At 57.2% G+C, this 15,094-nt stretch overlaps 5 protein-coding genes across 8 annotated transcripts; all 5 read left to right on the top strand.

Annotated features, from left to right (window-relative positions):
• Positions 1–57: 57 nt before the first annotated feature.
• IUM83_02606 (methylenetetrahydrofolate reductase) lies at positions 58–2,180 on the top strand (the record flags this gene model as incomplete). The annotated part of the gene is made up of 2 exons (XM_067926540.1): positions 58–1,828; positions 1,918–2,180. 2 exons carry the CDS (start codon positions 58–60, stop codon positions 2,178–2,180), a joined length of 2,034 nt encoding a protein of 677 aa, XP_067796710.1.
• Positions 2,181–3,050: 870 nt separating this feature from the next.
• Positions 3,051–5,288, top strand: IUM83_02605 (threonine-tRNA ligase; the record flags this gene model as incomplete). Of its 2 annotated transcripts, XM_067926539.1 has the most annotated exons (2): positions 3,051–4,407; positions 4,463–4,473. In XM_067926539.1, 2 exons carry the CDS (start codon positions 3,051–3,053, stop codon positions 4,471–4,473), a joined length of 1,368 nt encoding a protein of 455 aa, XP_067796624.1. The 2 variants fall into 2 exon arrangements, with proteins under 2 accessions (XP_067796624.1, XP_067796623.1); XM_067926538.1 differs by having other exon boundaries at positions 3,051–5,288.
• Positions 5,289–6,528: 1,240 nt separating this feature from the next.
• On the top strand, positions 6,529–8,277 carry IUM83_02604 (uncharacterized protein; the record flags this gene model as incomplete). Its single annotated transcript, XM_067926537.1, has 1 exon — positions 6,529–8,277. One exon carries the CDS (start codon positions 6,529–6,531, stop codon positions 8,275–8,277), a length of 1,749 nt encoding a protein of 582 aa, XP_067796824.1.
• Positions 8,278–9,208: 931 nt separating this feature from the next.
• IUM83_02603 (uncharacterized protein) lies at positions 9,209–10,975 on the top strand (the record flags this gene model as incomplete). The annotated part of the gene is made up of 1 exon (XM_067926536.1): positions 9,209–10,975. One exon carries the CDS (start codon positions 9,209–9,211, stop codon positions 10,973–10,975), a length of 1,767 nt encoding a protein of 588 aa, XP_067796714.1.
• Positions 10,976–11,906: 931 nt separating this feature from the next.
• On the top strand, positions 11,907–13,673 carry IUM83_02602 (uncharacterized protein; the record flags this gene model as incomplete). Of its 3 annotated transcripts, none has more annotated exons than XM_067926534.1 (2): positions 11,907–13,519; positions 13,587–13,614. In XM_067926534.1, the coding sequence occupies 2 exons, from the start codon at positions 11,907–11,909 to the stop codon at positions 13,612–13,614; spliced, it is 1,641 nt and encodes a 546-aa protein (XP_067796711.1). The 3 variants fall into 3 exon arrangements, with proteins under 3 accessions (XP_067796711.1, XP_067796713.1, XP_067796712.1); XM_067926535.1 differs by lacking the exon at positions 13,587–13,614 and having other exon boundaries at positions 11,907–13,380; positions 13,428–13,447; XM_067926533.1 differs by having other exon boundaries at positions 11,907–13,673.
• Between the last annotated feature and the right edge of the window lie 1,421 nt (positions 13,674–15,094).

Raw genomic sequence — 15,094 nt, 5'->3', positions numbered from 1 at the left:
TCTCCCCGTGCGGCGTTGGCTGCAAGCCATTTACCGGTACACCGTCGACCAGCTACCATGGGCAAGATCATCGAGTCGATCCGCAGCGCGTACGCGGCGCGCGCGGACGACGCGTCGGCGCGCCCCACGGTGTCCTTCGAGTTCTTCCCGGCCAAGACGAACGCGGGCGTGTTCAACCTGCTGACGCGCGTGGAGGAGATGGGGCTGGCGCTGCAGCCGACGTTCGTGACGCTCACGTGGCGCTCGGCCTTCACGGACGAGGCGCTGTGGCTGCGCATCGGCGCCCACATCCAGAACGAGTTCCAGCTGGACGTGCTGCTGCACCTGACGTGCCACCTGCCCACGGAGCAGCTCAAGCGCATCCTCAAGAACGCGCGCGCCGCCGGCATCCGCAACATCCTGGCGCTGCGCGGAGACCCGCCCATCGGCGCCGAGCGCTGGGCGCCCGTGGAGGGCGGGCTCAGCAACGCCGTGGACCTCATCAAGCTCATCCGCGAGGAGCACGGCGACTACTTCTGCGTCGCCTGCGCGGGCTACGCCGAGGTGCACACGGAGTCGTGGAACCACCCGGACCTGCCGCCCTCCAACGAGGCGCGCGCGCTGGACCTGCAGCGGCTCAAGGCCAAGCAGGACGCGGGCGCCGACTTCATCATCACCCAGTTCTTCTTCGACGTGGACAACATGATCCAGTGGGTCGCGGACTGCAAGGACGCCGGCATCACCATCCCCATCCTGCCGGGCTACCTGCCGATTCAGAACTACAGCTCCTTCTGCAAGTTCACGAGCTGGTGCAAGACCCGCGTGCCCGAGAGCGTGCTGGCCGCCCTGGACGCCATCAAGAACGACGACGCTGCCGTGCGCCGCTACGGCACGCAGCTCGCTGTCGAGACGTGTCAGCGCCTGCTGGCCGCCGGCGTCAACTCGCTGCACTTCTACACCATGAACCTGGCCACGACCGTCACGCAGGTGCTGGAAGGTCTGCAAATGCTGCCCGCGCGCAACCAGCGGGAGCTGCCGTGGCAGTCCACGCTGCAGCGCTCGACCGTCGAGGGCGAGCAGGTGCGCCCCATCTTCTGGTCCAACCGCCAGGCTAGCTACATCGCGCGCACTGCTGCTTGGGACGAGTTCCCCAACGGACGCTGGGGAGACCGCACGAGTCCGGCCTACGGCGAGCTGTCGGAGTACTACCTCGCCTTCAAGCGGCCGAAGCTCCAGCGCACTGACCTGTGGGGCACCCCGCAGTCCGAGCAGGATGTGTGGAACGTGTTCGTTCGCTTCATTGACGGCCACGTGAAGCAGCTGCCGTGGTGCGAGCAGGCGCTGTCGCTCGAGAGCGCTGCCATCCGCGAGAACCTCCAGTGGCTCAACTCGAACGGCTTCTTGACCATCAACAGTCAGCCGCGCGTGAATGGTGCTCCCTCCAGCGACCCGTCCGTCGGCTGGGGCGGCGACGACGGCGTGGTGTTCCAGAAGGCCTACGTGGAGTTCTTCGTTTCCCCAGAGAAGATCGCTCACCTCGTGAAGGTCATGCGCCGCGACTACCCGCAGCTGTCCTTCCACGCTCTCAACCGCAAGGGCGACGAGCACCGCAACACTCCGCTGCACAGCGTGACGGCCGTCACGTGGGGAGTGTTCCCCGGCACTGAGATCGTGCAGCCGACGGTGGTGGACTCGGACTCGTTTGCAGCCTGGAAGGACGAGGCGTTCGAGCTGTGGCAGACGCAGTGGGCGTCGGCCTACCCTGCGGACTCGCGCTCCCGCGAGGTCATCCAGCACATCTACGACTCGTACTTCCTCGTCAACATCGTCGACAACGACTACGCGAACGGTGAGTGTCTTTGTCAATTGTCTAGTGATCTCTTGTGCTCCGAACTACCTGCTAACGTTCGTTGTGTGTGTGTGTTTGCGAATGCGCAGATGAGTCCGACATCTTCAGCATCTTCACGAGGATCATCACGGAGGCCATGGACAAGGAGCAGCTGCGCACGCGCGTGCTCGAGCTGGAGACCCGGCGCGAGAAGATGTTCGACACGCTGGCGTCGTTCCAGTCTCTACAGGAGGAGCTCAACGGCGAGCTGCGCTCGGCACACTCGGAGCTCGCGGGCGTGCGCAGCGAGAACACGCAGCTGAAGGAGAAGATCCGCCAGCTGCAGGCCCAGCTCGCGCTCGCGTCGCTGTAGAGCGGTCCGCCAGCCAGACCCCGCGCCAGCAGGAACAAGGCGATCGCAACGACGACGGACGGGCGGCCAGCGTGGCTGCAGCGACAGCGAGCACCCGCCTGCGCGCCTCCCCTCCCGAGCGGATTCCGATCGACCTTCACTTCGCCCGGCGGTGGGCTCTGTAGAGAATGATAGACTGAATGAATGAAAGCGCCCCAGCATTGCTGCCTGGAAACTTCTCCTGGCGGGCCCGGGCTCCTTCATCTCCGTGATTGCTGGAGGTCTGCCATGGGACATCGCCTGGCCCCGCTCGCTTCTTTGCGCGTGTGTGCTCGTGTACGTGGCGACCGCTCTGAATTTGCAACAGCCCCCTCCAAAACTTAATGCAGTAAGCATTCGATAGCAATTTTAGCAAGTTGCACAATATCATCGAAACTAGTAATAATCGTATTGATACGTATTAAATTCAATAATATTATATGACACGATAAGACAATATCAGTACTAGTGTCATAGTAAATATTAAAACATTATTAGTAATAATAACATCACTAATATTTTCTCCAAAACTGATCATGTACAAATTGATTGACACAGTATTTACTAATAGCATAGTATTGATCGTATTGATGATAACATAACATTCTCTTCACTAACTGATACCATCAGTATCCAATAGTCGTAACGTAGTAGTTTCATAATTACTAACACTCAATCTCTTTTGCTGCTATGATCCGGCTCCAAACCTCGGAAAACGTATATTCTGTCGCTGTTGCGCTTGGGCCGCCAGCCGCCTCTGTGCGATCCAGTCGCTGCGGGGCATTTCCGCTTTCCCCCGCCCCAGCGACAGCAGAGCAGAGCCGAAGCCGAAGCCGAAGCAGCACAGCCAGCATGAGCAGCGAGCCCGCGCGCGTGCAGACGCGCCTGACCAAGGAAAGCGGCCCGAAGGTGACGGGCGCGGCCAGCGAGGCCAAGATCGGCGGCCCGTTCACGCTGACGCCCAACCCGCCGTTCGTGGCGGCGCGCGTGGCCGTGTACGACCGCATCATGGCCGTGCAGCGCGCGCAGCAGGAGGCGCTGGCCGCCCAGCAGAAGCCCATCAAGATCACGCTGCCCGACGGCGCCGTGAAGGAGGGCGTGGCCTGGCAGACGACGCCCCTGGACGTGGCGCTCGAGATCTCGCAGGGCCTGGCCGACCAGGTGGTCGTGGCCCGCGTGACGTACCGCGGCCAGCCCGAGGACCCGTTCAGCGTCACGGCCGCCGACGTGGACGGCAACGAGGCCAGCGACAAGGCCGGGGCCGACGCCTGCTGCGGCGCCGTGGCCGACGCGGCCGAGCTCTGGGACGTGTTCCGCCCCCTCATCGGCGACTGCAGGCTGGAGCTGCTCAAGTTCGAGGACCAGGAGGGCCGCATGGTCTTCTGGCACTCGAGCGCGCACATCCTGGGCGAGAGCCTCGAGACGCTCAAGGGCGCGCACCTGACCATCGGCCCGCCCGTCGAGGGCGGCTTCTACTACGACTCGTACATGGGCGCCGAGACGGTCCCGGAGAGCGACCTGAGCGTGATCGAGAAGGCCTGCCAGAAGGTCGTCAAGGACAAGCAGAAGTTCGAGCGCATCGTGCTCACCAAGGACGAGGCGCTCGAGATGTTCGCCGACAACGTCTTCAAGACGCAGATCATCTCGACCAAGATCCCGGACGGCGGCAAGACCACGGCCTACCGCTGCGGCCCGCTCATCGACCTGTGCCGCGGCCCGCACGTGCCCCACACGGGCAAGATCAAGGCGCTGGCCGTCACGCGCGCCTCCAGCTCGCACTGGCTGGGCAAGACCACCAACGACACGCTGCAGCGCGTCTACGGCATCTCGTTCCCGGACAAGAACAAGATGAAGGAGTGGAAGCACTTCCAGGCCGAGGCCGCCAAGCGCGACCACCGCCGCCTCGGCGTGAGCGAGGAGCTCTTCTTCTTCCACTCGCTCAGCCCCGGCAGCGGCTTCTGGCTGCCGCACGGCTCGGCCATCTACTTCAAGCTGCTCAAGTTCATCCGGGAGCAGTACCGCGAGCGCGGATACACGGAGGTCATCACGCCCAACATCTACAACATGGAGCTCTGGAACATCTCGGGCCACGCCCAGCACTACAAGGAGAACATGTTCGTGTTCGACGTGGAGGGACAGGAGTACGCGCTCAAGCCCATGAACTGCCCGGCCGCCTCGCTCATGTTCGACTTCCGCCAGCGCTCGTACCGTGAGCTGCCCATCCGTTTCGCTGACTGCGGTGTGCTGCACCGTAACGAGCTGAGCGGCGCCCTGACGGGCCTTACTCGTGTGCGTCGCTTCCAGCAGGACGATGCCCACATTTTCTGCCGCGACGACCAGATCAAGAAGGAGGTGCTCGACTTCCTGTCCTTCATGAAGTACGTGTACGACGTCTTTGGCATTGAGTTCAACCTGGAGCTCTCGACGCGCCCCGAGAAGGCTATGGGCGACCTGGAGCTGTGGGAGCGTGCTGAGTCGCAGCTTGCCGAGGCGCTGGACGAGTTCGTGGGTGCCGGCAAGTGGGTGGTCAACCCAGGCGACGGCGCTTTCTACGGCCCGAAGATCGACATCATGATCACGGATGCGCTGAAGCGCCAGCACCAGTGCGCCACGGTTCAGCTTGACTTCCAGTTGCCCATCCGATTCAACCTGAAGTACCGCACGGACGACGCGGACAACTTTAAGCGTCCCGTGATTATCCACCGCGCCATTTACGGTTCGCTGGAGCGATTTGTTGCCGTGCTTGTGGAGCACTACGCCGGCAAGTTCCCGTTCTGGCTGTCGCCGCGCCAGGTCCTTATCGTCACGGTGGGCGCCGCCTTCGTGGATTACGGTTACGAGGTCAAGGACGCGATGTTCCGCGCTGGATTCGACGTGGACATTGATGACACGGGCAAGACGTTGAACAAGAAGATTCGCGAGGGTCAGATGGCTCACTACAACTTCATCCTTGTGGTGGGCGCGCACGAGAAGGAGACGCGCTCGGTGAACATCCGTACGCGCGACAACAAGGTGACGGGCACCAAGACCCTCGAGGAGGCCATTGCCATGTTCAAGGAGCTGGAGGCGACCAAGGCGGCCGACGAGTAAGCTATGCGCATGGTGGAGAAGGGTTGGCGGCTACATGCAGGCCCTCCTCTTCTACATGTAGATGCCCTCTCAACGGTAGCGTTTGTTTTCATTTGCAGTCTTTAGCTAAAAGTCATACAGTCGTGAGGGGTTCGTTCATGCAACTGGGCTCGTGGTACAACATGTATAGTTTTGGCTTTGTTTTCATCCGGAGCTCATGCGCAGGTGCGTTATATGCAATGTATACCGAAGTTCAGACTACATGTCATGTAGTCCGAACTTCGGTCTTCGGACTCCGAAGACTTGTGCAGTGGTGATTACGAGCGCTGGTAACGGCGAGCGCCGCGATCACTCTGCTTGAGGTTGACGCGGGCGCAGAAGAGTCCAATTCATCATCTTTCGCCAATCGGATGAACACCAAGCCGACTTGAAGATTGGCGCTCACTAGCGTCGTTTGACAGGGATCAAGTCCAAAAATCAAGTGCGCGGGTCTGCAACGAGACAGCAAGCGTCAGCAGCATGCCATCCGCCACCGATTCAGTCGGGCTACATTGACGATCAAGTTGGTCGCGCCTTGATTCCTCGCTTCATTGAAGTTGAAGACCGGGTTGCGTGTGGGTCGGAGAAGATGAGAATTTATCGACAAGATGAATACTACGCTCGGAAGTACTCTATCGACAACTAAACATGACGTGCAGCAGCGGCACTGAGATCGATTCGCCTTGTCCAAATAACACTCAGCTCGCGGTTTTTCATTCCACTTATGGGGATCAATCCGGATTGCGACCTCTTCGCGATTCGGCCTCGAGGTGCAGTAACGTCGAGACACGCCGAAGCAACAGAACGGCTATATCATACAGTTTATGAGCGTGACTCCCTCCACACGCGACCCGCTCGCAAATGCACACGACACGTAGAATTTCATCGGTGAGACCACAGACGATGAATAAGTGCACGGGTCGACTCCCTCGAGCATGATGAACACGAACTAATTCTGCACTACGTGCTTCCAGTATGTGGTTGCAGCCCGCTTCATCGTCACGCTCGAAGTGAGCCTCATTGTGATCGATCCCTGCGCGGCTAGCAGTGCCAGCCTAACACGCCGAAGTATTGTTAAGTAAGGAACGCTAACTACGCTGTGAGCAGTTGGAGGCCATGCCGCGCGGTTTGAGATTTACCTCTCAAATACCTAACTCATTCCTCATTTCTCCTTGCTTCACGCAACAAATATACCAATCGACACTCGCCAGCAACCAAGCTTATGAAGGTCTTCTACGCGCCACTCATTGCAGCGGCATTGCTCGCACAGTGCACTGTCTTCGCGGACGAGTGTGCGGATGCTACCGCCACGGGTAGCTCGGCTATCCAGACGTCTTCGAGGACATCCTCACCAACGGCGTCTTCGACAACGAGCTCTGCTTCTGTTGACAGCGGCGAGAGCCTGGCAGTCGTGGAACCCGTGATCGCTTGCTCCGACCTTCTGTCAGCCAACCTCACGTCCATCGGTGGCAGCGGCACCAACATCACGGAGGCGACTGAAACGGAGGTGGACGGCGTGTCCTATTGCTACGTCGAGGGCTACCTGCCTCCACAGGCCAAGTGGATGATGCGTCTGCCGATTTCGACTTGGACGCAGCGCTACCTCCAAGCTGGTTGTGGCGGACTTTGCGGCCCCTCGATCGTGTCTCTATCTGTTGTCGCCGCCGAGGGCTCCGACCAGTACGAGAACGGACACTTCGCCATGGCAACGACCGACATGGACGGCACCACCGACGGTTCCTTCGCTTTAAATGAAGATGCCTTCATCGATTTTGCCTACTTGGCCGTGCACCACACCGCCGAGGTTGCGAAGACGCTCATCAAGCAATACTACGGCCAGGAGCAAGCGTACTCGTACTTCAATGGCTGCTCGGACGGCGGTCGCGAGGCTGTCATGTCGGCTCTCCGTTATCCCGAGGACTTCAATGGCATTGTGGCTGGCGCTCCGGCGTTCCTGTTCCAGTTCCAGAACAGTTTCCACCACGCTTGGGACGCCCTGAGTAACTTGGACGAGAACAACGCGCCCATCCTGAATCCTTCACGAGTTCCTATTCTGCACGATGGCGTAGTTGCTGCGTGCGATGCCTTGGATGGTGTCGAGGACGGTCTTCTGGCGGACCCTCGCATCTGCTCCTTCGATCCTCGTACAATTCAGTGTGCAGACGACTCCGACAATTCCACGTGCTTGACGGCGGCGGAGACTCAAGTGGCTGTTAACTTCTACTCTGGCCCTGTTGACGAGGCGAGCGGCGAGCACTTGACGGTGGGTGAAATGCAATTCGGCTCCGAGAATGGATGGATCAACGTTGGTGTCCCGGCAACGGATGGGGGTAGCGTGCCAAGCGAGTCTATGGCCCTTTCAACGCTTCGCTATCTCATTTTTAAGGACGCCCCAGGACTAAACTACACGCTAGCCGACTTCGTTTTCGCCAACTCTACCATTGAGCTGCTGCGACCGCACCACCCCTTCCTCGACGCCGTAAGCCCCGACCTCTCCGCTTTCCGTGAAGCTGGCGGCAAGTTGATCCTCTGGCACGGCTGGGCCGACCCACAAATTTCTCCGCGCACTACGATCCAATACCATGAAAAGCTGATCGACAACATGGGTGCCGACGCCGTCCAGGACTTCAACCGCTTGTATCTCTTCCCCGGCGTCTGGCACTGCGGTGACGGCGAAGGTATGGCGTCGTTCGACCTACTGACTCCGATGTTGGACTGGGTGGAGGCTGGCTCGGCACCGCATGAGATCATGACGTCGACAGAGGCGGACAGCTCGGCGTCGGGCTCGTCCAGCACGGTGTACCGCACGCGTCCGGCGTATCCCTATCCGTCGGTGGCCAAATATTCGGGGTCTGGCGATGTTAATGATGCTGCAAACTGGGAGGAGGGCGACGCGCTGTACTCGAATTTAACTGCGTATTGGCTTGGGGAGAGCTTCTTCGACGTGTTCACGCCTGTGATGGAGCCATAAATCGATGATTCCACCGGGTGGGTGAGAGTGAAGCCTTTGCCCTCATAAAGAGGTTCTGCGATAAGAACAGCAAAGTATTTTTCGTTAACTCAAATGGTGTTCTTGCATGCCGCCACTGCATTGAGTCGTAGTTGGAGGTAAGCCTGACAGCCACTTCAATGCATTCTTAAGGTTGGAAATGGGACTTCGCGTCATTGGTAACTGGACATGAGTAGTTTTCATTATTATTTCACTGCACGCTGCAATCTTCTCGACACAAGTACATGAGCTGCATGTACATGTTATAGGTTTTCAATCGGGGGAGGGGGGTTGCATGCAGAGGCCCGCGTGGGTTGCGCGCTGCGAAATTGATGGCGAAGTGAGTTCATTTAGGCAAGCATTTATCGATCATCTCCTACTCCTGCCTGCCCTGCAAGGAGGGCGTGCCCTGCATGGCAGCACCCTCCAGCTCCGCAGTACCAACCAATGGCGCATGCAGTGTCGCTGTTGATGCGACACCCACACAGTAGTTTATGCAGTAGCAACGTTGACGGGGTTCTCAGGTGTCGGTTGCTCTGTCAGTCGAGCTGTCGGTGTCAAGTCGGCGCCATCACCATCGGTCGCAGTTGTCAGAAACAATACAGCGCGCGCAAGTTGATTTAATTCTTGACGATCATGGACTAGCTTCAACTACACGGTATCTATACACAGGGAAACAATCAAAGTTGGTGCTCGATTATTCCCTTCAGGACAAAACCACAGCAGGTTGAAGCTTCAAATCCTAGCGAGCGTGTCTTTCTTCCTTGCAGGCTCCAGGCTGTACTGTGACTCGCGGGGCAGCAACACTAAGTTGCGTTGAGTCAACTTGGTTGGGTACCGCTGAAAATGCTAGCAGTTTTTCAGCATCTTTCATTCCTCAACTTGCCCTGACTTGCTCAGAACTCAACTCAAGATGAAGGCATTGTACGCTGCGCTCATCGCGGCTACCGTGCTCGCGCAGTTCCCGGTCCACGCGGATGACTGCGTGGATGTCACCGCCACGGGATCAACTACGCAGACTTCGACGCAAACAACCCCCTCGACTCCTTCCTCGACAACTACTGCAACACCATCGACTGTCGCATCGGCGTCCACCGACAGCGGCGAGAGCCTGGCAGTCGTGGAACCCGTGATCGCTTGCTCCGACCTTCTGTCAGCCAACCTCACGTCCATCGGTGGCAGCGGCACCAACATCACGGAGGCGACTGAAACGGAGGTGGACGGCGTGTCCTATTGCTACGTCGAGGGCTACCTGCCTCCACAGGCCAAGTGGATGATGCGTCTGCCGATTTCGACTTGGACGCAGCGCTACCTCCAAGCTGGTTGTGGCGGACTTTGCGGCCCCTCGATCGTGTCTCTATCTGTTGTCGCCGCCGAGGGCTCCGACCAGTACGAGAACGGACACTTCGCCATGGCAACGACCGACATGGACGGCACCACCGACGGTTCCTTCGCTTTAAATGAAGATGCCTTCATCGATTTTGCCTACTTGGCCGTGCACCACACCGCTGAGGTTGCGAAGACGCTCATCAAGCAATACTACGGCCAGGAGCAAGCGTACTCGTACTTCAATGGCTGCTCGGACGGCGGTCGCGAGGCTGTCATGTCGGCTCTCCGTTATCCCGAGGACTTCAATGGCATTGTGGCTGGCGCTCCGGCGTTCCTGTTCCAGTTCCAGAACAGTTTCCACCACGGCTGGGTTGCTCACAGCAACCTGGACGCCAACGACGAGCCTATCTTCAATCCGTCGCGCATTCCGATCCTCTATGACGCTGTGGTGGCTGCATGTGATGCCTTGGACGGAGTTAAGGACGGGCTGATGAGTGACCCTCGTATTTGCTCCTTCAACCCGAAGAGCATTCAATGCGCCGATGACGCCGATAATGCTACTTGCTTGACGGCAGCTGAAGCGCAGGTGGCTTACGATTTTTACACGGGACCGATCGACGAGGCCAGTGACGAGCACCTCACCGTTGGTGAACTTCAGTACGGCTCTGAAAACGCGTGGGTCGGCGTTGGCATTCCTGCTGTTGATGGTGGCAGCGTTGCGAGTGAGGCAATCGCTCTATCGGCACTGCGCTACCTCATTTTCAAGGACGCCCCAGGACCAAACTACACGCTGGCCGACTTCGTTTTCGCCAACTCTACCATTGAGCTGCTGCGACCGCACCACCCCTTCCTCGACGCCGTAAGCCCCGACCTCTCCGCTTTCCGTGAAGCTGGCGGCAAGTTGATCCTCTGGCATGGCTGGGCCGATCAGCACATTTCACCACGCACTACGATCCAATACCATGAAAAGCTGATCGACAACATGGGTGCCGACGCCGTCCAGGACTTCAACCGCTTGTATCTCTTCCCCGGCGTCTGGCACTGCGGTGACGGCGAAGGTATGGCGTCGTTCGACCTACTGACTCCGATGTTGGACTGGGTGGAGGCTGGCTCGGCACCGCATGAGATCATGACGGCGACAGAGGCGGACAGCTCGGCGTCGGGCTCGTCCAGCACGGTGTACCGCACGCGTCCGGCGTATCCCTATCCGTCGGTGGCCAAATATTCGGGGTCTGGCGATGTTAATGATGCTGCAAACTGGGAGGAGGGCGACGCGCTGTACTCGAATTTAACTGCGTATTGGCTTGGGGAGAGCTTCTTCGACGTGTTCACGCCTGTGATGGAGTCATAAATCGATGATACCACCGGGTGGGTGAGAGTGAAGCCTTTGCCCTCATAAAGAGGTTCTGCGATAAGAACAGCAAAGTATTTTTCGTTAATTCAAATGGTGTTCTTGCATGCCGCCTCTGCATTGAGTCGTAGTTGGAGGTAAGCCTGATAGCCACTTCAATGCATTCTTAAGGTTGGAAATGGGACTTCGCGTCATTGGGAACTGGACATGAGTAGTTTTCATTATTATTTCACTGCACGCTGCAATCTTCTCGACACAAGTACATGAGCTGCATGTACATGTTATAGGTTTTCAATCGGGGGAGGGGGGTTGCATGCAGAGACCCGCGTGGGTTGCGCGCTGCGAAATTGATGGCGAAGTGAGTTCATTTAGGCAAGCATTTATCGATCATCTCCTACTCCTGCCTGCCCTGCAAGGAGGGCGTGCCCTGCATGGCAGCACCCTCCAGCTCCGCAGTACCAACCAATGGCGCATGCAGTGTCGCTGTTGATGCGACACCCACACAGTAGTTTATGCAGTGGCAACGTTGACGGGGTTCTCAGGTGTCGGTTGCTCTGTCAGTCGAGCTGTCGGTGTCAAGTCGGCGCCATCACCATCGGTCGCAGTTGTCAGAAACAATACAGCGCGCGCAAGTTGATTTAATTCTTGACGATCATGGACTAGCTTCAGCTACACGGTATCTATACACAGGGAAACAATCAAAGTTGGTGCTCGATTATTCCCTTCAGGACAAAACCACAGCAGGTTGAAGCTTCAAATCCTAGCGAGCGTGTCTTTCTTCCTTGCAGGCTCCAGGCTGTACTGTGACTCGCGGGGCAGCAACACTAAGTTGCGTTGAGTCAACTTGGTTGGGTACCGCTGAAAATGCTAGCAGTTTTTCAGCATCTTTCATTCCTCAACTTGCCCTGACTTGCTCAGAACTCAACTCAAGATGAAGGCATTGTACGCTGCGCTCATCGCGGCTACCGTGCTCGCGCAGTTCCCGGTCCACGCGGATGACTGCGTGGATGTCACCGCCACGGGATCAACTACGCAGACTTCGACGCAAACAACCCCCTCGACTCCTTCCTCGACAACTACTGCAACACCATCGACTGTCGCATCGGCGTCCACCGACAGCGGCGAGAGCCTGGCAGTCGTGGAACCCGTGATCGCTTGCTCCGACCTTCTGTCAGCCAACCTCACGTCCATCGGTGGCAGCGGCACCAACATCACGGAGGCGACTGAAACGGAGGTGGACGGCGTGTCCTATTGCTACGTCGAGGGTTACCTGCCTCCACAGGCCAAGTGGATGATGCGTCTGCCAATTTCGACTTGGACGCAGCGCTACCTCCAAGCTGGTTGTGGCGGACTTTGCGGCCCCTCGATCGTGTCTCTATCTGTTGTCGCCGCCGAGGGCTCCGACCAGTACGAGAACGGACACTTCGCCATGGCAACGACCGACATGGACGGCACCACCGACGGTTCCTTCGCTTTAAATGAAGATGCCTTCATCGATTTTGCCTACTTGGCCGTGCACCACACCGCTGAGGTTGCGAAGACGCTCATCAAGCAATACTACGGCCAGGAGCAAGCGTACTCGTACTTCAATGGCTGCTCGGACGGCGGTCGCGAGGCTGTCATGTCGGCTCTCCGTTATCCCGAGGACTTCAATGGCATTGTGGCTGGCGCTCCGGCGTTCCTGTTCCAGTTCCAGAACAGTTTCCACCACGGCTGGGTTGCTCACAGCAACCTGGACGCCAACGACGAGCCTATCTTCAATCCGTCGCGCATTCCGATCCTCTATGACGCTGTGGTGGCTGCATGTGATGCCTTGGACGGAGTTAAGGACGGGCTGATGAGTGACCCTCGTATTTGCTCCTTCAACCCGAAGAGCATCCAATGCGCCGATGACGCCGATAATGTTACTTGCTTGACGGCAGCTGAAGCGCAGGTGGCTTACGATTTTTACACGGGACCGATCGACGAGGCCAGTGACGAGCACCTCACCGTTGGTGAACTTCAGTACGGCTCTGAAAACGCGTGGGTCGGCGTTGGCATTCCTGCTGTTGATGGTGGCAGCGTTGCGAGTGAGGCAATCGCTCTATCGGCACTACGCTACCTCATTTTCAAGGACGCCCCAGGACCAAACTACACGCTAGCCGACTTCGTTTTCGCCAACTCTACCATTGAGCTGCTGCGACCGCACCACCCCTTCCTCGACGCCGTAAGCCCCGACCTCTCCGCTTTCCGTGAAGCTGGCGGCAAGTTGATCCTCTGGCATGGCTGGGCCGATCAGCACATTTCTCCGCGCACTACGATCCAATACCATGAAAAGCTGATCGACAACATGGGTGCCGACGCCGTCCAGGACTTCAACCGCTTGTATCTCTTCCCCGGCGTCTGGCACTGCGGTGACGGCGAAGGTATGGCGTCGTTCGACCTACTGACTCCGATGTTGGACTGGGTGGAGGCTGGCTCGGCACCGCATGAGATCATGACGTCGACAGAGGCGGACAGCTCGGCGTCGGGCTCGTCCAGCACGGTGTACCGCACGCGTCCGGCGTATCCCTATCCGTCGGTGGCCAAATATTCGGGGTCTGGCGACGTTAATGATGCTGCAAACTGGGAGGAGGGCGACGCGCTGTACTCGAATTTAACTGCGTATTGGCTTGGGGAGAGCTTCTTCGACGTGTTCACGCCTGTGATGGAGCCATAAGACTTGAGATTGTCGTGTTTGGCGTCGTGACTTGATCCAAGTAAAATCTCGACACAGTAGCAATTCAAGGAATTCTACTTGAATTTCTTGTGAATGTATACGATGTCGTAGTTCATTTATGACTCCCATTCGAACCTCCAATTGATTACCGGTTCATGAAACGAGTGAGGAAATTTTGTATGCGCACTCCAGGACACTCGTGGACACTGGTGGAACTTTTGTGCTGTCAAGAATACTTTGGGCTCGATGTAGCGTTTCTATTTTGACAACCATAGTGACAGGGAGTATCGTGGACTTCCTATTATATCCGGCGTTAGCCATTGCTTGCAGCACAAATACAAACGATATCGCCCATTCCTGATTCTGCGTTCATAGCACCACGCCGTTCAAGCGGGTGAAAATGCAGGTTTTTGAAAACTTGGCTCTTAAAGTTGACCGAACTCTGGTTTTCTGCCCAAGTCAGTCATTACGGCGGCAAATACTCTGTGGAGCGGTTGCTGGAACTCGAGGAATACATTGAACGCACGCCATTTCCTCGTGTAGTTCTTGTTAGTCTCGGCACCCCAACGCCGATTATTGCCCTGTTTTTCTGTCAAGAAAGCGTGCCTCTCCAGCGCCCTGGTGAAGGTTGGCAAGCTAACTACGGATTTTGGGTGCGTGTTGTCGTTCAGGGTAGAGTCATTGCATTCTCGTCCGCAATACATATCGGCCATTTCCTCGATAGAGCTGTCCTCTCAAACCGACAACTTGCTCTATATTCACTGAGTGTGGCGATTATTTACGTCGGAATCACGTTGGCCGTTGCGGCAAACTGAGTCTTCCCAGCTCCGTACTTGCACACATTGCTCGCGCTGGTCATCCCTATTTTGATTGTGGGGTGCTTTCGCTCCATCGTACTTCGTAAGTAGGAGACAGCGAGTTTCATCGGGTATCCTCAAAGTCTGTTAAGCTGCACCAACCTTGGGAAACTGTTTGGAGTTCATCTTTTCTTTTGATGATCATAGTTTATCTAGTGTATCAGATGTTATTCTTCGAAGTAAGCATCTCGGATTTCGAACTACCAGTGATCCTTTTACTTTTGCTCCTCAAGTTCGCCATGAAAACTCTACTGAGTCACGATCACACACATGGAAGATATCATTCCCGAAGAAGTCATTTTTTGACTTCTTTAATGCAGTTTACCTGGTCACAAGTGTGCAACTACACTAGCAATCATGGCGGTTGATGCAGTTGACTCGGTGATTGAATTACGCGAGCTGCACCAGCACACGTACAACATCTTGGGCCGATTCCCCCGCGCGGGTGCAGCTATCGACAATAATTTAGTGAAATCAGTTTGAGAATGGGCCCAACGGACTAGTTTGAGGAAGCTACGAGCCCAAGTCGAGGGAAGAGTCCAAGTGCTATCCTGCTCACCTTGC

Source organism: Phytophthora cinnamomi (genome assembly GCF_018691715.1).
Source record: "Phytophthora cinnamomi strain GKB4 chromosome Unknown Contig16, whole genome shotgun sequence".
Taxonomy (NCBI): Eukaryota; Oomycota; class Peronosporomycetes; order Peronosporales; family Peronosporaceae; genus Phytophthora; species Phytophthora cinnamomi.
The sequence above is the reverse complement of the archived record's forward strand: the minus strand, read 5'-3'. Positions and strand labels throughout refer to the sequence as shown.